Below are 25,553 nucleotides of genomic sequence, written 5' to 3'. Positions count from 1 at the left end.
AACCACAACTCGTTGAGATTTCACTGCACAGACATTCTGTTGTGTTGAATCAGTATTTATTGTTGCACATTGATTGTATTAGCTAAGCAATTTTAATGGCGTTGCTTATATATTTTGTTGCTTCACAATATGTTTATTTATTAAATTAACTTTGAAGTTAGCACTTTATAATTGGCTTATACATCATTTTGTTTATTTATTAAAGTTACAATTTCAGAGAAAAGGTTTTACGGTTTGTTAAAGTATTTGTTACAGTGACATTTGATTTTCTTGTGTATTGATCACTGGCTAATTTGTTTTTACTAAATCAGTGAGCCATTCAATCAATTGTTGTATACATTTTTTCAGTTTATATAAAAAATATCTGTAAATTACCACATTCTAAATTTTATATTTTTTATAGGTTATTATGATCTTGCAACTGGGGTAATTTGGTAATGTGTTGAAAATTTAGGTTCATTTCTGATGTGTTAACAAGCTATAACGTTTTGGATCATGTTTAAATTATAAAAAGGCTGAATTGTATTAGTATTTAGCCTAAGTAATAATTTCAAGTTCCAGAAAATAAATTTCCTACTATAAGATTAGCAGAAGTGTCGTAGTTTGTATTTTTAATATACAGATATTTGCTGTTAACATCCATTATATCATTATATAATGTCTAATATTATAAAACATTTGTTGTTGTTTTTAGCTATCCTGGGTATACTCATGTATAGTTGATTTGTTCAATATCAAGATAGCCTCCCTTTGCCATTTAAATTGCTCCATCACTTACCTCCCTTGAGATGAAGTTTACAGTATTCTCCCCTTTACATCACATGAAATGTCTCTTGTCAACAAATACATTTTACTCTTGACTAGATCAATATTTCAACAAAATATCTAGTGCAATCCTAATTACATTTTTTAAAAGTCTAGATCAGCAGTTTCCTAACAACAGTTTAAATAAATACAAAATATTTAGTCTAATTTGTTCTAGTGTAAAGGTTTTAGTAACTTAAACATTTTTAAAAATACATGAGTTGAAAGATGCTAAGTTTTTTGGGTTATTTTAAATGAGACATAGTGACAATTAGTTTAGAAACTGTTTGTCTAGACTAAACTTATGCATTTCCCAAATTTATTTAGAAAAAAATATTTATTTCATTAGTGCAATAAGTAATTGAAATAATTTCTTGTTTTTATGTTATCCCATTTGCTTCAGCCTTGTTTTTTCCCATTAAAGCTTTATTTATACAGAAATGTCTGTGTCTCTGAGATAATGTATTCTGTTATCTTTTCTTGTTCATGCTCCAAGACATGGGGCAGAGGATGTAGAGTTAATCTGTTTCAATGACCTCGACATGCAAGGGGATAACATGGTCAGCACTATGCCCAGCCGCCTTTGTTTCACTTGTGTAAGTCAGGTACCCATTAGAGCTGGGTGGACTCAGAGATGTTACATTCACATGGTCAGCACTATGCCCAACAGCCTTTTGTTTCCCTTGTGTAAGTCAGGTACCCATTAGAGCTGGGTGGACTCAGGGATGTCCATTCACAAGTCTGAGCCAAGACCCATATTTGAGCCTGGGCTAGCAGCCTCTACCATTTATCCACACTGTCCCATTGTATATTCTCTAGTGTGAGAAAAAAAATGAGTACTGCACCACATCCAGACATGGTTAATCATTTCTGTTGCATGAAATACTGAAACATGTATTAGGTTAGAACTATGTATGGCATAAAAATTGTAAATAATGTATAGGCTAGGACTGTGTATCCAATAAAATATTTTTATGAGTCCCTCAATGAAATGTATCCTAGGCTCAATGACACAATTATACATAGCAGTATAAAAAATGTTATCTAAACTAATGTGCGACTTCCTCTGGTTAAAACCTAGTACTTATATTTTTATCAAATGTTCATTACACACAAATCACATAAACTTAGATTGGCATTTATTTACTTTAAAAAAATGTTTGAATTATTTACTTTTTTAATTTCTGCATTTACTAGCCTCTAACTTAACTCTAAGTCTATTTTTGAAAAAAATATTACACGAGAATAAAACGTCTTTTATGTTTTTAATTTTTTTATTGGTTTATTCTGATTAAACCTTTTATTTTGCATTTTGATGACCTGCATTGGCCGAAGATAAAAGGTTCTGTTTTTAGCTGCATTTCTAGTAATTTAATCAGCCAATGATTGGCTTAATGTGCAATTTTAAAATTGAGCTGTATCTACCATTGAAATCCTGTGTAAGTTAATAATGGTTGTCAAAAGTTGTGTTTTAGAATTTTGTTCATTCAGTTTGTTAAGTTATTGTTCATATACATTTGTTACTGGTAACATCTAAACACTGTATGTTACAGAAAATATTTGTATGTTTAACATAACGTTTAAGTACAGTATGTTACAGAAAATAGTATGTTGAAGGTTATGTCTTTTCTAAATGGTATGTTATGGGTATCATTTCGTATAGCATATATAAGTTATATTCAAATGTTACAGGCAATATTTATGCTTTAATTTATGTCATGTGTAACATTGTTATAGTGTTGTATAGTCTGTTGCTTATCATTTATCATCCTTGTATGTAATTGATATGAAATATTATGTAGTAGTGCTAAATTTAGTACTTTTAAAATCCTGCAATACAAGAATGTTTTATATTTTTGGCTGGACAACACCGCTTACGTGGCTAGTAATTTGGATGTTTATTTATACAGGCATTTTCTGTGATTTCTGAGCACCCACTTTTTGTTATTATGGTATGTTCCACTTTTTGTATGGTGATTATGTTATTTATGTTGGCATTGAGGTGCTTAATTCTTGATTTCTTTGTTCATCTCTGAAGATTGTTGCAAGCTGAACTAGCTCATTGTTTGATTTAGAATAACAAAGCTGGGATGTGCTTGTTTTGGCTACGTTGTTAGTTGAAGCAATATTTAAGACAAATATTCACGAATGGAGGGTTCACAGGCACTGTACTACATGAAATATTTGGATATCCGATGTAATCTTGTTGTGTGGTGTAGGCTATGTTTACTGTTGCTCAATTTTAAAACTATCAGTTTCAGTAAGATTTTACTTAAAAATTTCAAAACCAAATTTTAGAACAAAATTCAATTGATTTTAGTTTAGTAAAAATATTTTTCTAAATTTTTTAGTCTTCCTGTATTTGCCTGTGGACCAACTTTCCGTGCCTGTCAAAATGTTCTAAGTTATCTAAAGCCTACATGTGTCCTATGTTTTCAAAAAATGTTGTGTGAGAGGTTGCCAATAAGCTAATTTATTAGGGGTATTTTAAAATGTTCCAACTTTAATGTCTTATTAAATCATTTTCTTTGTATTTTCATCTTACATCAATTTACAGTACAATTGGAATCATTGCTTTCATCTCCCATCATTGTTTTCATCTCCCATCATTGCTTTCATCACCCATCATTGTTTTCATCACCCATCATTGTTTTCATCACCCATCATTTTCATCATAAATTGTTTTTATTTTTAATTATTGTTTTCCTGGGATTTATAGTTTTTAAGCAGAAAAAGTTTTTGTAGTGAAATTTTTTAGTGTTTTTTTTTTCCTTTTTTTTCTCTTTGCTTTTGTGTTGTGTCACAAAGTTGCTAGTATTAGATTAGGTGTCAGGTGTGTGAAGAAATGGTAAACATTTTAAGGGTGCACAGAAAAACGTTAGCAAATTGATCCTCTATGATGAATAAATGTTCTATTTCTTAACAAAATATCTTAACAGACATAGCCATCACTACATGGTTATAGTTTATTCTCGAAATATTAAATTGATATTCAATGCCATCTTTGTTCATTATAATCTTAATGTAGATGCCTATTTTGTTTTGATAGTTTACTTGTAGTACAATTTCTGCCGAGGTTTATGTTGATTTGTTTGCTAGAGATTTGTATCCCATTATTGAGTGTTCATCCAATTTGTTCACTTGGATTGTTCATTTATTCAGGACGATTATCTATAATTGATGATTATCTAATTATGGATGTTTAAAAGTTGTTTCAAGTTTTTTGGAAAAAAAAATGCCTTTCAATATAAATTTGTTTGATAATAAATGTTTGATTCATTAAAACATTTCTCGTTTTTTAATTTTAACTTTTTGAGTTGTTAGAGAGCTGTGAAAGGTGCTTATTTAAATAATAGATTTATATGTTTCACTTTTGACTCTAGCAAAGATTTTACAATTATTTCGTTAGACCCATTACACAGTAAGTAGTTTTGGGACAGGTAAGCAGACTGACTAGATAGACACGAATAGGTTACCTGTAACGTGAGTCTGTGTCTGACCTTAAATGACATCACGCTGACTCACCATCCAACTGGTCGTTACAAAGGTCACCCTGAGACGTCAGAAAAGTACAACCTACCTCACGTTGAGAAATTCGAATGTAGAGACTTGTAGAACCATTAATGGGGGGGGGGGGGGGTAATATCAGCTACCACATCAGCTGACACCCTACCTTGTGACGCCTCTGCTTTTGGCTCCCAGACATCCCCCTTGACACCGCCTACAGGTTTGACAGATGTTTAACCTTAAGGTTGGCTAGGTACGTTTTTCAATAACGTTTCAACAAATATCACTACAATTTAAACAAATTGTGATTTGGGATAAAGACATACATAAAAAAAAACGAGTAGCCTAAATAAATCCAACTGGTAACTGTGTTGTTATCCATTTTAATTAAATCATATTCACTTACTTTTGCATTCATCTATCAATCATATTCTTATAAATGAACCTCAAATTTAATTTTAGTAACAATTATCATTCATGCACCTATTGTTGTATAAGTAAAACCTCGCTCTACTCGCAAAGCCTCGTTTTGACGAGGGTTTATTTTAATATCATACTTTTTTAATCTCTGTAAAAAAAGATCTTTAGCGAACTGATACAACCGCACATCTAACAGATTTTTTTGTACAATGGTGCTCCAATGGTGCTCAGAAAGCATAGCGTAGTTAGTAGCTATTGACGATTTCTTGCTTGTGATCTGGTTTTTGAACTTCAACCCCAAAATGGTTTTCTCTAGCAAGAGTTGTCCCTCCTCTTGGTATTCGACCAATCCAAAAAATTTGAAGAATTTTGTCAAATTATCCTTGGCGCTCTATATTTCAAAAGAAAAAAAAAGTTGAATATTTCACTTAAGTTTTCATAGCTTTTGACATCCAGTTTCTTTGCTTAGCTTAACCCTAATCGGATATTAAAAATCCACCATTTTGTCGACATTGAATTGTATTAGACATTAGATCAACAATAAAGCATGACACCACTGTCTCGCTGATACCTCACACATAAGAGTTATTTTACCTAACCCTTATAATATGGTTGAAGCAGAAGTGTCGAAATTTTAGTTCAGATCCGTAGGCCAACCGTGTAGTCGTTTAGCCCTAAGTTGTAAGTATAAACAATAAATTCTGATGTTCCTATATGATTTAACTAGGTGTAGGTCTTTGTTTGGTCGATGAATATGAATGTTACGTGAAATATTTTACTAAAAATTGGGAATATTAAAATAAATCTCACGCCGAAATTTTAACAGGTCTACTTTTTAAAATTTACTTTTTATCTTTTATTTTTGCACTTCCATTCCAAAAGTTGACTACTAGCCTGGCCCATGACTCAATATTTTGGAGTTGTCTACCTTAACAAATTCTCGAAGAGTTACCTACCTGCAACATAATCTCATTTCTCTCTTCTTGCGACAATTTAGAATCCAGTCTGTAGCAGTCGACCAAACTCAAGTTGGACAACATCCGGGTCATTCGGTTAAACGCCATGTTACTCCTGAAGTGAGAAACTAGAGAGTCATGACAAGCAATGATTTGATTTTTTAGTTGTTCTATGCAGAGTTTCTTCCAGGCACCCCCCCCCCCCCCGAACGAAATGGAATTTATATAGAAAACATATACTTTTACCAGTGTCGTCGTCCCCCCCCCCCGAAAATTTCAAGTGCCCCCCCCCCCCCCCCCGGAGAAAAAGAAAAGTCTGGAAGAAACAATGGTTGGCACTAGTCTAAATCCGGTCCTGCATTGGGATCTATGTTTTTTTTTATATACAAATCTACTTAAACTACAGATCAATGGGCCCAAATGTTTGTTTACAAAACTCTACTTACGAACAGTTCATGAATTCCGACAAAGACACGTTGACCCAGGTGCCATACTTGAAACAAAACGGAACTTCCTTGAGGGTGGCATCTCTCCCATTACAGCTGAGTCGAGCCTCCTTCCAGGTGGCGCCCCTACGCACGTGCAGCCACTCACTGATGAATCGGGTCACAGGGTCACGTAACATGGTGACGTAATGGTATCTGGAGAGTACACACACACACACAACCTTGTCAAGTTTAACGTGATATTAAAGATATTTATTAGACCCACACCTTAGCCTACCTGTGACCCACACCTTAGCCCACCTGTGACCCACACCTAGCCCACCTGTGACCCACACCTTAGACCCACCTGTGACCCACACCTTAGCCCACCTGTGACCCACACCTTAGCCCACCTGTGAACCACACCTTAGACCCACCTGTGAACCACACCTTAGCCCACCTGTGACCCACATCTTGCCCCACCTTAGCCCACCTGTGACCACACCTTAGCCCACCTGTGACCCACACCTTAGCCCACCTGTGACCCACACATTAGCCCACCTGTGACCCACACCTTAGCCCACCTGTGAACCACACCTTAGACCCACCTGTGAACCACACCTTAGCCCACCTGTGAACCACACCTTAGACCCACCTGTGAACCACACCTTAGCCCACCTGTGACCCACACCTCAGCCCACCTGTGACTCACACCTTAGCCCACCTGTGAACCACATCTTAGCCCACCTGTGACCCCCACCTGTGACCCCCATCTTAGCCCACCTGTGACCCACACCTCAGCCCACCTGTGACCCCCACCTGTGACCCACACCTTACCCCACCTGTGACCCACACCTTAGCCCACCTGTGACCTCTCACCTCCGTGTCCTGTTCTCTCTGACCTGGCTACCGAACCAGAGGTCCACACACGCGCCGGTCTCCGTCAGATCGGAGTGAACCCCACACGTCCAGCCGGTTGTGTGCCGGTTGAACATCCAGTCCTGACCTTTGTCGTTGACACAGGTACACAGTAGCCTGCCAACACACATTATACTTACAGCAGCCTGCCAACACACATTATACTTACAACAGCCTGCCAACACACATTATACTTACAGCAGCCTGCCAACACACATTATACTTACAGTAGCCTGCCAACACACATTATACTTACAGTAGCCTGCCAACACACATTATACTTACAGTAGCCTGCCAACACACATTATACTTACAGCAGCCTGCCAACACACATTATACTTACAGTAGCCTTCCAACACACATTATACTTACAACAGCCTGCCAACACACATTATAATTACAGCAGCCTGCCAACACACATTATACTTACAGTAGCCTGCCAACACACATTATACTTACAGTAGCCTGCCAACACACATTATACTTACAGTAGCCTGCCAACACACATTATACTTACAGCAGCCTGCCAACACACATTATACTTACAGCAGCCTGCCAACACACATACAGTAGCCTGCCAACACACATTTAGTTATCTAACAAATAACACATCACTTGCAGAGTTTCTTCCAGGCATCTCTTTGTGGGCGGGGGGGGGGGGGGTGCAGAGGCCCCCCTCCCCCCCCCCCCCCCCCCCGAAGAAAGTCTAACGCCGCCCCCACCCCCGAACGAGATGGAATTTATATAGTAAACATATATTTTTACTATTGTCCGCCCCCCCCCCCCCGGAAAATGTTGACGCCCCCCCCCCCCGAAAATATCAAAGTGCCCCCCCCCCCCCTTTGATGGCCTACAGTTGTAAACAAGTTATCAGACATGTATTGAAAAATATAAAGCATGACTTAAAACGACCCGCAAGTTCAGAGTTCATTCAAAATAGGAGACACCTTGTACATTTATCATCTGAAGGTAAAAATCTAAAATTTGAATTTAGATAATGTAAAAATCTAACATTTGAATTTAGATCATGTAAAAATCGAACATTTGAATTTAGATCATGTAAAAATCTAAAATTTGAATTTAGATAATGTAAAAAATCTAAAATTTGAATTTAGATAATGTAAAAATCTAAAATTTGAATTTAGATAATGTAAAATCTAAAATTTGAATTTAGATCATGTAAAAATCGATCAAAATCAGAGACTAAAGGTTCTATTTTAAAATAATTATTTTTGCAGAATTAGAACCATGATTTATAACACACTAAGTAAAATGAATGTCTCAAAATACTTCAACTTATTGAGACATAATATTAATAGGCTTGAAAAGCTGGTTCCAAATGGTTCCAAATTTTGGTTGCCAGATAGAATTTTTTTTAACCAAAATTGAATATTTTATAACGTTTGTGAAATAAGTACAAAAAGGCTTCCGGATTTATTAAGGATAGAAATAGTCAAACAAATGGTTACTAGTAATATAATAGTAATTTACCAAACACCTTTATTTTTAATTTGGATCAGTAGAGTCATTGTGTTGTGGTGATAGGGGATGTTATATTATTTAATATAAATAAACTACCAGGCTACATCCCATTGCCCGCTATTGTGTATTTTATCCCGGAAAACAATTGTAGTGACTTTCATGGTTTTATTCTCCCTGGCCATTCTGGTGGACTTTAAATTAAGGAGAGGTTGAGGGCGTAAAAGTATGTTTTCTATATAAATTCCATGTCGTTGGCGGGGGGGGGGGGTGTAGACTTTCTTCTGTGATGAAACTATGAGCCACTTAAGGTAATCAAAGTAAGCATGTTATACCTTTTCTTTCGTTGGCCGTTGATGACGAGTGAATTAAAACTGCACGTTTAAAGAACACCCCCCTCCCTTCTAGATTTCGATTAAACAGAACTATCAAGTTCCCAAAATCAGGATATGTCTCGTAGTGTAGGATCCGTTCCCAACCTAGTGAATTCTTAACAGGAAGACCATTCGTGTAGGTTTATTATCTTTAGAATTATGGGGAGGGAAGGTGGGGCCAGTAGCACAAGTAGAGTGGCAATTCCCACTCCATAATATTTATATTTTTTGCTTTGATGTTACTCCCGCTCCTCCCACTGCATTTACATAACCATAGAGGAGACACTGTTTTGTCATTAAATTTGTTACTTGTCGTAATGACAATATTAATTACACATTTTTTACATGGTGCAGACAGAATCCCTAAAACTACATTATGGGGTCATTTAAGGGGAAGGGGTGTCAGGCCTTTGATGACGACAGTTGGAATAGAGAAGGGGGGACTAACTGTCCCTTAAGAAAAAGTAGTTTGACAACCTTGACCTTTTCATCTGACCCGGCATGGTGGTACAGTTACACGGCGGGTCGACGATCGTGTCCAACACCAGATGGTTCTCGAAAGCTGTTCCCCCCGTTTTCTGAATGTGCACAACCACGATGACGTCAGATTTGTTTATGTTTAATTGAAATGGCCGAGTCTGGGGAGCAATGAATTGATTTTATTACAAAACTTTTTTTTCAGCAACAACAAAAAGAATCCAGATTTCTAAACAAATGTCTAAGGAATATATTTTAAACACTCTGACAGGACAAGATAGAACACACAAAACTGTGGGGGCTCGCTGGACAGAAAGCAATAAAAAGGCAAATCTTAGAAAGAAAATACCAATGCATTTGTCACACGCGAAGAATGGATATTCAACAGAGCCAGACTGGTCTTAGAGTAGAAGCCACCGCCACACCCCCTCCCTCGCAGAGAACTAACCCAAGAAATGCAATGGGCGTGTTGGATGGTGGCTGAAAGGGTAGGAGGGGGGGGGAGCTGAAAGTAGAGACAGAAGACAGTACAAGATGGAGTGTTGGATGGTGGCTCTATGTGTTAGACAACGTACACACACCAGGAACGCTAAATGAACACCAAAGACGCATCCTAGGTGTCCCATGGGAAGTCCGTGTCTCCAACCGACATCTCCTTTAGTGCTGAGAGAATGTCCATCAGGGAAGACTTTGTTGGCTGGGTTATGTCTGCCGCATACCAGATGGCTGAATCCCAAAAGTCATCCTCTGTGAGGATCTCACCAATGGTACAAGTCCCAAGGGAGATCACTGCTAAAGTTTAAAGAGGTCTGCAAACAAGACCTGAAGCAAGCAGACATAAATGAACACGTGGAAGCCGAGAGAGAAGAAGGAACATCTCTGCCCAAAGTGTGCCAACAACAATGATCTGTAATAACAGTGGCAGAGATTGCCATTCTAAAACTGGCCTGCACCAAAAGAAAATAACAACTTAATTTCTGAACACAATCTATTGTCTCATGAGGCTAAACGGTACTTTCTAACAAAAGCCAATATCAGTCAGTGGTCTAGCGGAACCCACCTGCGTCACTCTGCGCATGCGTGCTACTTACATCGAGTTCCTGCTCCGTGAACTTGTGCGTGATGAGCAGGTTTGACCGATAGGCTTGCACGTCATCCAGCACCACCCCGCCCTCATCGGCTCTTATAAACCTTCTACACTCAGACTCGATCCCAAACCGTTTCCAGAACCCGTGGTCCACCGCGCCTCGACTTCCGTTCACATAATATGACGTCAGGGCGACGCTGGGCGTCACCCTCTTGTAAAGGTACGCCGCGATGCACAGAATGACGAGAATCTGAAAGGCCATCAGACGCGGCAAGTTCGACATGGTGACGACACGAAGAATCCGATTCATGTCAACTTAGCGTGCCCCACATTCTATATATAGCCCATAAGTGAAAAATTAAAAACTATCACCGATACTCAAAAACGAATCAATGAGCGATCAGAACTTGGTCGCTAAAGTAGTGAACGTATACATCCATCTTGTAAGAACATAATCCACGCAATCAGAATATTACACACAGATACAGCAGATTGCTACAACAAGGGACGTAAATCAAGAGAAGTTCACACCCATTAACTCACTCGGACGTTTTATAGTGGGGTTTTTAGTACACGAGTTACGAGATTGAAGTTTTGAGAAGTTGAATCGATATCGCCCTCACCCTGACCATGGTTTATGGTATTGAACGACGTTTTAAATTTCTGTGGTGTATGGGAGATGCAAAAAGTCGACAGCAGTTGTTACTTTATACTGCCTCAACATTAACGTCACACTCACTGGGAGAGGGGTTAGGACTTTAAGATGGACAGGGTACGGGATCGGGTAAGAAAGTATCTAGTCTGGGATTTAAATTTTTTGTTAGTAAATTGATATTTAAGTTTTAAAAATAATGTAAGTCTACTTTAATTTTTTTTTAAATTTAAAAACAAAGCATGCATCAAAAACCGCGTGCTGTCAGTGTGTGAAACAAAGGGGGGGGGATGGGGGGAGAATGGGGAGAAATACTACTTTTAAGAATGTTTTACTCAGATTTTAAGCAACACATTTTGTACACATTTAATACATACGGGTCATTGTACACACAACGTTGTACACCCTGACCAGTGTACACAGATAACACTAATGCTCACACCACAACGTTGTGTGTATGTCTACATGGCTACTAATGTCAAGTTTGTGACAAAGATTTTTTCCCACTAATTTTCCACTATCTGGGGTTGTATTGACTTTAATGTCAATCAGCGGCGGTTGATGATAACTGATCAAAGACGGTTATTCAACAAGTAGGGGTTAGGGTACAGCCAATCGAATCTCGTACACATTTCTACCGATACACGTTGATGTCTGTAGGTGCGCACAGGTTCATAGACCCGCTTTCCCCCCCCCCCCGAACAAAATGGAATTTATGAATTTATATAGAAAATATATACATTTAACAGTGTCCGCCCCCCCCCCCCCCCGGAGAAAAAAGTCTGGAAGCAACACTGTTAACGATCTGGGTAGATTTCAATCCATGTTTAACCATATGCCAACCCTTAAAAAATAGGTTATGTTTATGATAAATGATTGAACCCAACTCACCAAAATCGACTGCCTTAATGAACAGACTTTTCAGCTTTCTGTCCGTCCAAAATCAATCACATCCATGTTACAAAGTTGACCTGAGCAGATGTGGATCAGGATAAAACATCCACCAATAATATCCGGATCTGTGCAGCAAGTCCTACGGCCAATACCCTCGGCAGTTATAGCCCATCTTTCAAACAAGGAGTCAACACTACTTTAGACTGACTCAGACAAAAATCTGACTCCCCAAAGTAAGCAAATAAAAACGAATGACTCACAAGTTAGTGAAATATATTTTTATTTACTGTAACGCAACAAACTAGAAGTAAAAAAAAAAAAACCCGAGCCAAACCATTTTTTCAGCTAAAAATATAAAATTTTCTGCTTAAAGATTTTCAGTAACTTTTAAAATCCATTTTAAAATAGTCGTTCAGTATTTCTCATAAAAAACATACAAATAATTTTTTAAAAAATAAAAATTCATTCAGATAATCAAAACTGGCATTCTCAATCTATTCAGATAATGAAAAATGACATACAAGTATTTCAGATAATGAAAAATGACATTCAAGTATTTTTGATTAAAAAAAATACGTCATTGTAAAATTTATTTCTGTCTGGTGCTAAATGGAATCAAACAGTAAGTTCATTAGGCTTAATTAACTTAATCTTTCAAATGTCCTGGTCAGTTTTCTACAATCTCTCCCGTGTATGGCTGTACATCAAATATTTAAAAGTGGCCACCTCTCCATTCACAAGCATGTACGACTGCTCTATTCAAGGACACAGTGGTAGGAACCAGTTGAACAAATACCTAACAGAAAACACGGCGGGGGCTGATGAACAAAACTTACCTCCCTTAGAGCTAGAGGATGTCAACAGAGCAGAGTTCACCGGTTCAAAGGTCATGGACCAATGACGATCTCCGCTTCAGTGGTGGCCAGTAACAGTAAAACGGGAGGAAATTAAAAATTTGGTTGGGAAATTAAACTAGGGAACAAATCAAGGGAAACAAGTCTGTACAGCTGGCAGGTAATAGCAGTATAAAAACCGCCACCATTTTGTTTTCTTGGTGGCACGGTTGCTACTGGCTACCACAGTGAGAGAACCAATGACAGCTATCTCATGAATTACCCACGTCTTGTCAACATTCAAAAACAAAATCAACGGGGGGAAAAGTCAACAGTTTTACATCAAACAACTTGCCCCTGTGACAACTCCAATAGTATCAACACACCTGTGACAACTGCAATAGTATCAACACACCTGTGACAACTGCAATAGTATCAACACACCTGTGACAACTCCAATAGTATCAACACACCTGTGACAACTCCAATAGTATCAACACACCTGTGACAACTCCAATAGTATCAACACACAACTCTATCAACACTTCTATTTTGTATGTCACTCAGTGGAACAGGACATGGGTCAAACATGTGGACAAATATGCGAGTTTGGAGAACATGTCTCCAGTAATAAAGGTTCAACTAATTTTTCAAGATTGGACAAGCTAGTCAAACTAATTAAGTTAAAGCTGAAACAGACTATACCGTCAATAAAATAATGAGATCAAAGCATGTTCAGCTTCCCAGTATACAAGTACTGGATTATACACAATAGGCCAACTTATCAAATTACACTCTAAATTGACTTTTCAATAAAAAATTTCAACAAAGTTTAAAATTATATTACATACAGAAAAAAAATGAAAATTAAAGTTCCCAAATATTTTTAACAAAACTTTTATATCAAAGACAAAAATAAAATGGCCATATTGTCATTAAACCACCTACTGTCAATTACTATAAATTATGATTAGATTTGGTGAGAAATGTATACTTTACATATATACACAAATTCATTCAATACACATCAGAAAAAGGCAACAAAATTTAAAAACCCAGATATACTGTTAATTTTGACATAATTTCATTATCTATTTAATATATGTTTACTATTTACAGGAAAGAGAATAAGTTAGATAAAAATATGATGGCTAGAGTATATTGTACTATGTTATGTAAATATATATAAACTGGATATGAATGCCATTTCATACTAGGCTGCAGTGTAAACTATACATAAACTGCAATACATCTGAATTATTAAATAAGTTAAGCTGGCCTTTAGACACAGTTCATGTTTTGTTCAAGATAAAACTACAGACAGCAACAAAATATTTATCTATGCTGAGCGGTGGCTGACAACTTCAGTACCTAGCAGGTTGAGTAATGAGTAGATCAAATCAAGGACCTTAGCTTGTCAAGTAATAACTGTATGCAATCATCTTTTGTAAGGAAACCTACATACAGAATAACTATAGAATATTGTTCCACATTTTTGGCTAGGTCTCTAGTCTATAGCTTCTAAACTCAATTCAAATCTTCTGCTTTATACTACTGGCTTGGTCTTCAGTCTATTTATAGCTTCTAAACTCAATTCAAATCTTCTGCTCTAAACAAGAATGAGCATGAAATAAATAAAAACAAAACTTGTTCTTTAAAAAAAAGATGGTTGAGCTATACAGATGATTTGTTGGTATTTGCTGCCACTGAAGATTAAAAATGCTTTGCCATTTGTCAAGTCTATAAGTTAAGACCACTGCAGTAAAAACTCATCTAGCTAAAAACAGCCATTTCTTTCACTAGCGTCGACAGACCTTATTATTCAACACTATGTATATTCATCTTGTAAATTGACATGTAGCAGAAGAAAATCACCCATTTATAGTGCAAGAAATATTGGTCACAATCATTCTACAATGCAACAAATATATTGATCAAGTAGAATTCTCATTCATTTAAAAAAAAAAGTTTTAAAAAGTTTGTTAAAATCCAAATGTACACACAAACCCACATCTCAAATTCTATCCATTATAAAAGCTAAGAGCTAGGGCAACCTTATCATTAGGTACAAAATGGCCATCAACAAACTATATATTAATCAGCCAATAAAATGCCAGGTATTTCATTTACTGCATGGCTGCTTTGCTTACACTAAAAATGTGACAAGAGTGAGGTTATACAAAAAGTGAAAAATGTTAAAAATAAAATATAAAAAAGTTTATTCTACGGAACAAACACAAGATTTATTCTATTTGAGCAAAGAGAATGGACAGACAAAATTAAGGTAAAATAGGAATTTTCATGTAGTAAAATTATACTTTTAAAAGTTTTATAAATATTACAATCAGCAATCAAATTGTATTAAGTTAAAATATTACAATAATGAAGTGAAAAAGTCCTTAAAATTGTGTATGGAAATGACAGTAGAATTTTGTTTATTAACATCCTTGTTTTTTTTAGTCAAACTGACCAGAAAATATCCAGTTCTGCTGGCCTGAAAATGTTAAGACAACGGTGGTGTCGCTAAAATTTCCAGCAGCGGTTGAATATCCTCCCCGCCAGCATTAAGACAGCACGGACACACAGCACATCCTAATGGCACTCACAGTGGTATTGGTCCTTATCCATGATGAGGGCATGTCTCACGTCATCCACGACTGGAAGATTTGTCCATGAACATACACACGTTACCTCAGTTACAACATATGGATGTGTACAGATGAGCAATGGCTGCCAGATATTCAGCATTTGACAACATCCCTGGCTAGTCTATGTAGTTGCATTATCGGGCAAGTATAAATATAGATGGCGGTTTATTAGAAAAACCTATGAAACGCTGATGATGCGTATGGATGTGAGTTATAAATTAGATGAGACCAAAGTGTAAACAATTTGGCTTGCGATGGGACAGCAGGTGAGTTGATAAGCTCACATTTGGTCACACAAAGTTGAAAGACTGTTGCAGCTCAAAGCTTCAGTTTGATGGATTATGTCAGGGGGTGGCGCTTGCAAGCACTGGACTGGTCATTTGATTTTTGACTTCATTACATAGGGCTGGTCATTTGAATTTTGACTTCATTACATAGGGCTGGTCATTTGAATTTTGACTTTATTACATTTGACTGATAATCTGAATGTGTATTTGAGAAATAGCCTGTTATGCAGATTTTCCTAATCCACAGCTCATCCCTGTATATTCCTGTGCTAAGAAATGTCTGATGAGGTTTACCAAAGCAAGAGTCAGCAAGTAAAAGATCTGCAGGGAGGTAACCTGCTGACTTGACAAATGTGAACTAAATGATACAGCATCAAATGAGAGGGTGGGGGGGCTGGTGACTGGCATGATATCCTGAGTGATCTCCCCTAGATGACATCACTGATCAACTGTACATCCCCATCCCAAAAATAGAGTGCTGGTGTCCTTGTTGAGGCTGATGAAATGAAAAATTTCAAATCATAATTTGTTTTAAAACATCAAATTTAACAAATATATAATTCTTTTTAAAAGTATCATTGAACAGTGTTTTTGAATCATACAACTTAACCAAACTGATATAATAAATCAGATAAAAAAATTAAAGGTAAACATCTATGAAAATTAGAAAAAAAGCTTGGTACATGGAGATACAAACAGGGATGCAGAATTAAAATAGTTGTAAATAATACTTTTAGGAAGGTAAGCAGGGACAGAAAGTTGGACTTGAAAGAGAAAGTCTAAATTTAAGTTTTAAATTCATTTATTATCTGTGTAAGTATTGTGAAACACTAAATTAAGTTTCATATTCATTTATTATCTGTGTAAGTATTGTGAAACACTAAATTAAGTTTCATATTCATTTATTATCTGTGTAAGTATTGTGAAACACTAAATTTAAGTTTTAAATTCATTTATTATCTGTGTAAGTATTGTGAAACACTAAATTAAGTTTCATATTCATTTATTATCTGTGTAAGTATTGTGAAACACTAAATTTAAGTTTCATATTCATTTATTATCTGTGTAAGTATTGTGAAACACTAAATTAAGTTTCATATTCATTTATTATCTGTGTAAGTATTGTGAAACACTAAATTTAAGTTTCATATTCATTTATTATCTGTGTAAGTATTGTGAAACACTAAATTAAGTTTCATATTCATTTATTATCTGTCTAAGTATTGTGAAACACTCAATGTAAGTTTCATATTCATTTATTATCTGTCTAAGTATTGTGAAACAATATAAGTTTCATATTCATTTATTATCTGTCTAAGTATTGTGCAACACTCAATTTTAGTTTCATATTCATTTATTATCTAAGTATTGTGAAACACTCAATATAAGTTTCATATTCATTTATTATCTGTGTAAGTATCGTGAAACATTTGAATACATTTGTGAAAAAAGTTAGTAAAAACTTGGAACTGACGAAGTTAAAAACTTGACAAACTGATTATTTTATTTAAGTATAACAATTTTTAAGTTTTTGGACAACTGGCATATACATCTTATTCGCTTCATTAAAGTTTATTTTAAGAAGTTACTGAATTAGTTAACTCTGAACAATAAAGGAAATGAGATGAACAAAATTTGTTATGTTTTACAGAAGAATTGCTTGGCAGGAGAAAATGTTTTCTTTAGATTGTTAGTACTGCCAGAAGTATTGGCATTGTAAAAAGATACCTTTTGAAATGTTTATTTAGACCTATGCTTGGTATTGGATTTACCCATCCTGCCTTTAGTTAAAGGAATCATAGGAAAAGGGTGGGATTGAGCAGTTTCTAATTGTGTTCCTTTGGTGGGAGTAAGGGGGGTAACAACTAAGGGGCAAGTAAGTGATACATTTGATTCAGTACTAGATGAGTCTGCAGGCTCCTGTTAAGAGTTAAACATTTAACCATGTTACAACACTTAGAAAATCTTACTTTAATTTTTTTTTAACTATTTCCAACACACATAATTTAAAATATAAATTCATTTAATTTATCACTACTTAAAGTACCCTAGAGAAAAAATGGACGCCACTCACCGTGTGTATTTTAAATCTGTCATAGATTTGTATGAGGTCATCGTTAGAATACTGGTTGAGGACGACAAAGTTGTTGAGGGTAGGGCTAGCCTTACGGGCACAGTCCTGACAGTGGACCAGGAACTGACCCTCACATTTTGTGACAAACAGGATGTTAAACACCTCAACCTAAATAGAGAAGAATAAAATGGCTGGTTTTAAATCCACTATAAAAAATAATTGGAATGACAAATATACCAAAGACCTAAATAGAGAAGAATAAAATGGCTGGTTTTAAATCCACTCTAAAAAATTATTGGAATGACAAATATACCAAAGACCTAAATAGAGAAGAATAAAATGGCTGGTGTTAAATCCACTCTAAAAAATATTGGAATGACAAATATACCAAAGACCTAAATAGAGAAGAATAAAATGGCTGGTTTTAAATCCACTCTAAAAAATTATTGGAATGACAAATATACCAAAGACCTAAATAGAGAAGAATAAAATGGCTGGTTTTAAATCCACTCTAAAAAATTATTGGAATGACAAATATACCAAAGACCTAAATAGAGAAGAATAAAATGGCTGGTTTTAAATCCACTCTAAAAAATTATTGGAATGACAAATATACCAAAGACCTAAATAGAGAAGAATAAAATGGCTGGTTTTAAATCCACTCTAAAAAATTATTGGAATGACAAATATACCAAAGACCTAAATAGAGAAGAATAAAATGGCTGGTTTTAAATCCACTCTAAAAAATTATTGGAATGACAAATATACCAAAGACCTAAATAGAGAAGAATAAAATGGCTGGTGTTAAATCCACTCTAAAAAATATTGGAATGACAAATATACCAAAGACCTAAATAGAGAAGAATAAAATGGCTGGTTTTAAATCCACTCTAAAAAATTATTGGAATGACAAATATACCAAAGACCTAAATAGAGAAGAATAAAATGGCTGGTTTTAAATCCACTCTAAAAAATTATTGGAATGACAAATATACCAAAGACCTAAATAGAGAAGAATAAAATGGCTGGTTTTAAATCCACTCTAAAAAATTATTGGAATGACAAATATACCAAAGACCTAAATAGAGAAGAATAAAATGGCTGGTTTTAAATCCACTCTAAAAAATTATTGGAATGACAAATATACCAAAGACCTAAATAGAGAAGAATAAAATGGCTGGTTTTAAATCCACTCTAAAAAATTATTGGAATGACAAATATACCAAAGACCTAAATAGAGAAGAATAAAATGGCTGGTGTTAAATCCACTCTAAAAAATATTGGAATGACAAATATACCAAAGACCTAAATAGAGAAGAATAAAATGGCTGGTTTTAAATCCACTCTAAAAAATTATTGGAATGACAAATATACCAAAGACCTAAATAGAGAAGAATAAAATGGCTGGTTTTAAATCCACTCTAAAAAATTATTGGAATGACAAATATACCAAAGACCTAAATAGAGAAGAATAAAATGGCTGGTTTTAAATCCACTCTAAAAAATTATTGGAATGACAAATATACCAAAGACCTAAATAGAGAAGAATAAAATGGCTGGTTTTAAATCCACTCTAAAAAATTATTGGAATGACAAATATACCAAAGACCTAAATAGAGAAGAATAAAATGACTGGTTTTAAATCCACTCTAAAAAATTATTGGAATGACAAATATACCAAAGACCTAAATAGAGAAGAATAAAATGGCTGGTGTTAAATCCACTCTAAAAAATATTGGAATGACAAATATACCAAAGACCTAAATAGAGAAGAATAAAATGGCTGGTGTTAAATCCACTCTAAAAAATATTGGAATGACAAATATACCAAAGACCTAAATAGAGAAGAATAAAATGGCTGGTGTTAAATCCACTATAAAAAATATTGGAATGACAAATATACCAAAGACCTAAATAGAGAAGAATAAAATGGCTGGTTTTAAATCCACTATAAAATAATATTGGAATGACAAACATATCAAAATACAAAGGGGAATAAGCAAGAGAAGAGCAGAGCATTAGTGAATGAAAAATCTAGAATTCAGTTCCCTGTACTGTAGGACATAGTCCAACTTGCTCATATGAGTTATTCAAGTCAGGAAAACAGGTGTAAGACTTAGTGCTAATGGAACAATCTATATACATGGTAGAGAACTACTTAAGCCTCTGTAGTGTCAGCTCTTTGTTTGAACTTACAACTCTTAAGATTGAAGACAAAGACATTTACCTCGCATTCTTCACAATAATGGGCAGGTTCATCTGATGTCCGTCCGTGCCACTTCACTTCCTTCTTTAACTGATCCACAATATCTAAAGTCATGCGGACTTGCCGTAATGAGCGCATGAGCGTTGTCCTGAAAAGTGGGTGGTACAGAGTTACAAGGTATGAATAGAAATAATTCTAAATTTCACAACTCTAAGATTTCAATAAGTAATTAATCAGTAGTGAACTCACTTAATGGCGTTGTATAGCTTAGGATCTGAGAAGCCAACATTCTGAGCAAGGTTCCATGAGAGTGTGATCATAGGGACAATGGACTTGTAGCTCTGCAGCTTGTTGTACTCATAGCGCTCCACCCCCAGGGTGTACTGGCGGTAGGTCAGGGGCCCCACGTTCCAGGCTATGTTATTGCACCAGCCCTGTAGACAACAAACTTATTAACCCACTGGAATCATGCTCAAACATTGGAGTGTAGGGGACTCAACTCACAGGGAGGGGGGGGGTGACAGTATTAATTAAAAAAACTTTTTAACCCCAATGGAATAACAAAGTTTATATATTGGGAGACAATATACACACAGAACTATTCAGTTATTAGAAAAATATAAATCAAAGATGCTGTAGAATAGATTTGGCTATTCTTATACACTGATGTAAACTATTGGGTTTTGTTTGTTGCCAAATGTAAAAAGGAAACTAAAAACATTTCTAAGCCTATCAGAAAGCTAATGGACACATTAAGGAAATATGACAGCACTTACAATGGCTTGCACCCAGTGTACAGTCCCTGGTCCTATCCACACCAGATCTCCAGGTTTTTGGATGAACCTGTAGACAGGTACGTCTTCTTCATACAGGTCTTCCAGGATTGGCCACCAGGAGCCATGGAGGTAGTTGACATTATTCCTACAGACAAAACAAGGTAGGATACATATAGAAGACATACTACACTCATCAGCTAACATTTTTTAAACTACAAATTTTAGCTTGGCCCACCTTTCAAGCACCCAGTATAACCTACATTACTAATCAGACTACAACCAACACCAATGCGGGAGATGTCTGTAGTACTTGCAGTAAACAGGACTCACCTTTCACATATTTCCTGTATAACCCCCCCTCCCCCCGTACACCACAATACACCACCACCTGCGCCCCGCCTCCTTACACCACCATCACATGAACTTACCTTTCACACATTTCCTGTATACCCCCCCCCCTTCCCCCCCTACACCACCACCACCTGAACTCACCTTTCACACATTTCCTGTATGACCCCCCCCCTTCCCCCCCTACACCACCACCACCTGAACTTACCTTTCACACATTTCCTGTATACCCCCCCCTACACCATCACCACCTGAACTCACCTTTCACACATTTCCTGTATAACCCCCCCTCCCCCCCCCCCGTACACCACCACCTGAACTCACCTCTCACACATTTCCTGTATAACCCCCCAGTATTGTTCAGGCACAGAGAACCACTCGCAGTCACCAGGCCCAATGTTGATGTTCACAGAACAAAAGTTGTTATTTTCTTGGTGACCTGACACACAAGAGACAAACAAGTTGAAACATAGGGTAACATGTAACAGCAGGTCAAAAGTTAAATTGATTTACAAATGTGTACAGGTACTGGTTAATTATTCGTGTAAGACATACATTTTGTGTATAGTCTTAATTGTATTTAATAGAGAACAATATCTAGAAATTATAACCAGGATTTTAAAAGTTGAATTTTGTTAGAATGTTATATAATTTCAGATTAATTTAATTTCAAGATTTTTATTTATACAGAGACTGAACTCAGAAACTTTTTTGACCTAACATTACTTTAAAAATAATATGCCATGGACAGTGTTATATGGTAATCAGTGATCAAGTAGGATGTGGTAACTAGTGGTAAAACAGACTGGACATCAACTGACCAGGGGTCCTGGAGCCGGGCACCTTCATGTACAGCTGCACTGTGTTCATGCCCAGGATGGTGTGCCCGACGTGGCTGAGCATGTTGTTGCCAGACACCACACGACAGAAGGATGGCAGTTTGGTGAGTTCATGCAGCTGTGTCCGCCATTTCTTCTCATCAGACAGGTCCACGTTGGTCCCAAACTTGATGGTCTTACACCTTTTCCTGTTGACAGGAGACATTTTACTTACAATCTAAGTCTTAGTTACATCTTACTTACAATCTAATTCTTACACTAGTTACATCTTACTTACAATCTAATTCTTACACTAGTTACATCTTACTTACAATCTAATTCTTACACTAGTTACATCATACTTACAATCTAATACTTACACTACTTACATCTTACTTACAATCTAATACTTACACTAGTTACATCTTACTTACAATCTAATACTTACACTAGTTACATCTTACAACAAATTACCTCTAAATAATAATTGACATGATTGTTTTGGAAAGTTAAAAAAAAATCCCTTAAAAAAACTGGGAATCAATAATTAAATTGATCACCAAGTTCACAAACAGTTTAATCCACCCAATAGAGATCAATATTTACCGCTTGGATGTGACTGATGAATTGGAATCACTGTCTGAATCTTTGACAGTCCCTTTTGTTTTCTCTTGCTCTTCCTGAAAAAAAAAATTCCAATTTAATTCTCATTCCTCAACCCAAACAGTTAAGTATTCTTTCTTGAAAGTCTAGTTCAAACATGTTCAATCCCATTCAAATTTAAGGAAAAATGTGTAAACTTGTTACAAAATGATTTGTAGAAAACTTGATAATGCCTACACTACTTAGAATTGGTAAATTACCCTTAAAGATTCCTGGAAAGACGAGGCTTGATACTGCGCATACTTTGCCACCGTCGTGACGCCTCTTGTGCTGTCACAGTACCAGAGTCTCTTGCCTGAGGAGTCAAAGTTTTCATCCGGTGCTTGCTGCTTCTAAAGTACAGAAAAAACATGTGGGCTTTAGTATCTGGAGTCTGTAAATCTAATCTAAGAGAAGCTAAAAAAAATCCATAATACAATCAGGAGGCCCAATAATAAAGTGAAGAGCTAGGTTGATCTGGTCTAACAGAATACAGCATCTACTACTAATTGATAACTACATTTAATTTCAATTTCTAATAGCATTAAAAACTGATCTAAGGTGTTCAGGACTAGAAAAACAAGTGTGGGACTTACTTGTGTTCGTACTTCAACTGGATGGTCAGGGTTGGCTTCTACTAAAGACTTGGTGGAAAACAAACCTAAATCTGAAAAATATCATTTGGGTCAATATTTTCAACTTGTTTTTCAAATGTTACATCCAAATGTTACATTTTAATTTAATAGACAATGTATTAAAATGGAACATTTACATAAACTAAATGTTCCATTTTAATACATTATCTAAATGTTACATTTTATGTTACATTTAAATACACTATCTAAATGTTACACGTAAATACACTAAATGTTCCACACAAAACAAGATGACCAACCTAATTTCAATGCCCCAGCAATGCCACGTATAACAACCACAGGCTGTTGATGACAGAATTGCTGAAGTTGGATGGAGAAAGCATCTTTCTTATTGTCCAGCTATGAACAAAAAAACAATGTTCAATAACAGGCAACATTCATTAAGGTCCAATACATTTTTTACAATCATGTTCAGTAACAGGCAACATTCATTAAAGTAAATAAAACAAATGTACAACACTAGTCTTATCAGTTGAAAATGTAAGATTAAAAATATTTTATGATGCTAAAAATTGTTTAATATTAAATTTCTTAAAAATTTCTATGCACCAGGGACTTGAAATCAAGCTATTGTAAAATTTAGTTATATCTGTCTCTAAAGAAGGTTTAAGATCTAACTTACAAGCACTAGAATTGAACCAAAAATACTTTATATATACATCTATATCTATATATATGTATGATTACTAAAAACATAAGCTAGCACTAAGGTGGGACTTACATAGACACTGGGAGTAGGTGGGTTCAATGAATCTTTAGGTAACGGTGGGCTTGGCGCTGGTGGGGGGTGAGGTGGAGGGTGATCTTCACCCAGGATGCTGCTTAGATTTGAATGGATTAACCCTTGACCTTTAGTCAACTCCATGATCTTTGACCCACTCATGCTGGTATCCAGAGTGACCACAGCTGGACGGACTTCCTTCTGGAGCAGGGAGGCGTCGACTGAGCTGCGCTTGAGGACCAGTCCCAGTTCCTTGGTGGCGCAGACGGTGAAAATGTCTTTGGAGTACTTGCTGTCTTTATTCAGGTCGTCCTCATCCTCGTCGTAGTTGCTCTCACCGTCGCCTCGTGTCGAGCCTTGGGGAGAGGAGGAATGTACGGAGGTAGAGCTCGGAGTTAACCGCCCTTGGCCACTTGGGGTTGTCCTTCCCTGGGTGTTCCCATTGCTGGTGTTGTTGGAACTGTTGGGCACGGTGCCCGAGTCTTTGCTGCCTTGGTTGTCTAGAGATGAGGATGTGAGGTGAGTGAGTGCAGCCAACGCCCCCTCAGACGAGGGTAAACCTAGGGAGGGTGATGATGATAAAGATGAGCTCCCTTTACGGTCCCCGGCCATCTGGGCTAAAACATCCTCGGCCATGGCGATGTCCTGGGAGGAGAAGGGGAACTTCTCGTCCAGCATCTTGGAGGGGCTTGGCTCTAGTGGGCTCATCAAGCCTCCACCCATCAGAGACTGGGAGCTGGATGAATGCATGCCTGGTAGAGCGCCAATCCCTAGTGGCGACAAACTGGATGAGGGGAGGGCTGGACCAACTGCCGAGCAATAAATTAAGTTCATTAGTGTTACGACAGTACATAGATATAAAGGTAAGCTACTCTAATGCTAACAGTGTGATGATGAAAGCTGGTCTTGTACTCACCTGGATGAGTTAATCTTCCCTGGGACTGTTGCTGCTGCAACAAGAGGAGAATTTATTATTAAATAAGGCAGTTAATGAGACAATGAATGCTGTTACCTTGTATTGTTGTGACAATGAATGCTGCTGTAACCTTGTATTGTTGTGACAATGAATGCTGCTGTTACCTTGTATTGTTGTGACAATGAATGCTGCTGTTACCTTGTATTGTTGTGACAATGAATGCTGCTGTTACCTTGTGACAATGAATGCTGCTGTTACCTTGTATTGTTGTGACAATGAATGCTGCTGTTACCTTGTATTGTTGTGGCAATGAATGCTGCTGTTACCTTGTATTGTTGTGACAATGAATGCTGCTGTTACCTTGTATTGTTGTGACAATGAATGCTGCTGTTACCTTGTATTGTTGTGACAATGAATGCTGCTGTTACCTTGTGACAATGAATGCTGCTGTTACCTTGTATTGTTGTGACAATGAATGCTGCTGTTACCTTGTATTGTTGTGACAATGAATGCTGCTGTTACCTTGTATTGTTGTGACACAATGAATGCTGCTGTTACCTTGTATTGTTGTGACAATGAATGCTGCTGTTACCTTGTATTGTTGTGACAATGAATGCTGCTGTTACCTTGTATTG

At 36.4% G+C, this 25,553-nt stretch overlaps 2 protein-coding genes across 6 annotated transcripts in view; both read right to left on the bottom strand.

Moving 5' to 3' along the window:
- Positions 1-4,686: 4,686 nt before the first annotated feature.
- On the bottom strand, positions 4,687-10,983 carry LOC131946347 (heparan-sulfate 6-O-sulfotransferase 3-B). The gene is made up of 6 exons (XM_059307052.1): positions 10,452-10,983; positions 9,367-9,521; positions 6,992-7,147; positions 6,134-6,328; positions 5,688-5,802; positions 4,687-5,122 (listed from the first exon to the last, which is right to left on the bottom strand). The coding sequence occupies exons 1-6, from the start codon at positions 10,755-10,757 to the stop codon at positions 4,787-4,789; spliced, it is 1,263 nt and encodes a 420-aa protein (XP_059163035.1). The 5' UTR covers positions 10,758-10,983; the 3' UTR covers positions 4,687-4,786.
- Positions 10,984-12,265: 1,282 nt separating this feature from the next.
- LOC131946367 (histone demethylase UTY) overlaps positions 12,266-25,553 on the bottom strand; it is a 78,564-nt gene continuing 65,276 nt past the window's right edge. For 3 of the 5 annotated variants that reach the window (XM_059307076.1, XM_059307079.1, XM_059307080.1), the window contains 14 exons: positions 24,919-24,952; positions 24,003-24,811; positions 23,521-23,620; positions 23,222-23,292; positions 22,847-22,978; positions 22,590-22,663; positions 21,987-22,192; positions 21,490-21,604; positions 20,818-20,962; positions 20,291-20,475; positions 20,063-20,189; positions 17,836-18,003; positions 17,649-17,681; positions 12,266-16,257 (listed from right to left, as the gene is read on the bottom strand). In XM_059307076.1, coding sequence (XP_059163059.1) covers positions 16,207-16,257; positions 17,649-17,681; positions 17,836-18,003; positions 20,063-20,189; positions 20,291-20,475; positions 20,818-20,962; positions 21,490-21,604; positions 21,987-22,192; positions 22,590-22,663; positions 22,847-22,978; positions 23,222-23,292; positions 23,521-23,620; positions 24,003-24,811; positions 24,919-24,952 — 2,250 coding nt within the window. In that variant the 3' untranslated portion in view covers positions 12,266-16,206. The remainder of the gene's footprint in view (positions 16,258-17,648; positions 17,682-17,835; positions 18,004-20,062; positions 20,190-20,290; positions 20,476-20,817; positions 20,963-21,489; positions 21,605-21,986; positions 22,193-22,589; positions 22,664-22,846; positions 22,979-23,221; positions 23,293-23,520; positions 23,621-24,002; positions 24,812-24,918; positions 24,953-25,553) is intronic. The other 2 variants (XM_059307077.1, XM_059307078.1) reach the window with 2 other exon arrangements.

This window comes from Physella acuta, unplaced genomic scaffold (assembly GCF_028476545.2).
Source record: "Physella acuta isolate Inbredline_101_S28 unplaced genomic scaffold, ASM2847654v3 ptg000555l, whole genome shotgun sequence".
Lineage (NCBI taxonomy): Eukaryota > Metazoa > Mollusca > Gastropoda > Physidae > Physella > Physella acuta.
This window is presented reverse-complemented; position numbering and strand designations above follow the sequence as displayed.

Coding starts and splice junctions, on each gene's coding strand:
- LOC131946347 (XM_059307052.1), bottom strand. CDS start 10,757: ATGAATCGGATTCTTCGTGTCGTCACCATGTCGAACTTGCCGCGTCTG. Junction 7,148..9,366: donor ATGCCGGGTCAGATGAAAAG/GTCAAGGTTGTC, acceptor GTGTGTTGGCAG/GCTACTGTGTACCTGTGTCA. Junction 5,123..5,687: donor GAAATGAGATTATGTTGCAG/GTAGGTAACTCT, acceptor TTTGAAATATAG/AGCGCCAAGGATAATTTGAC.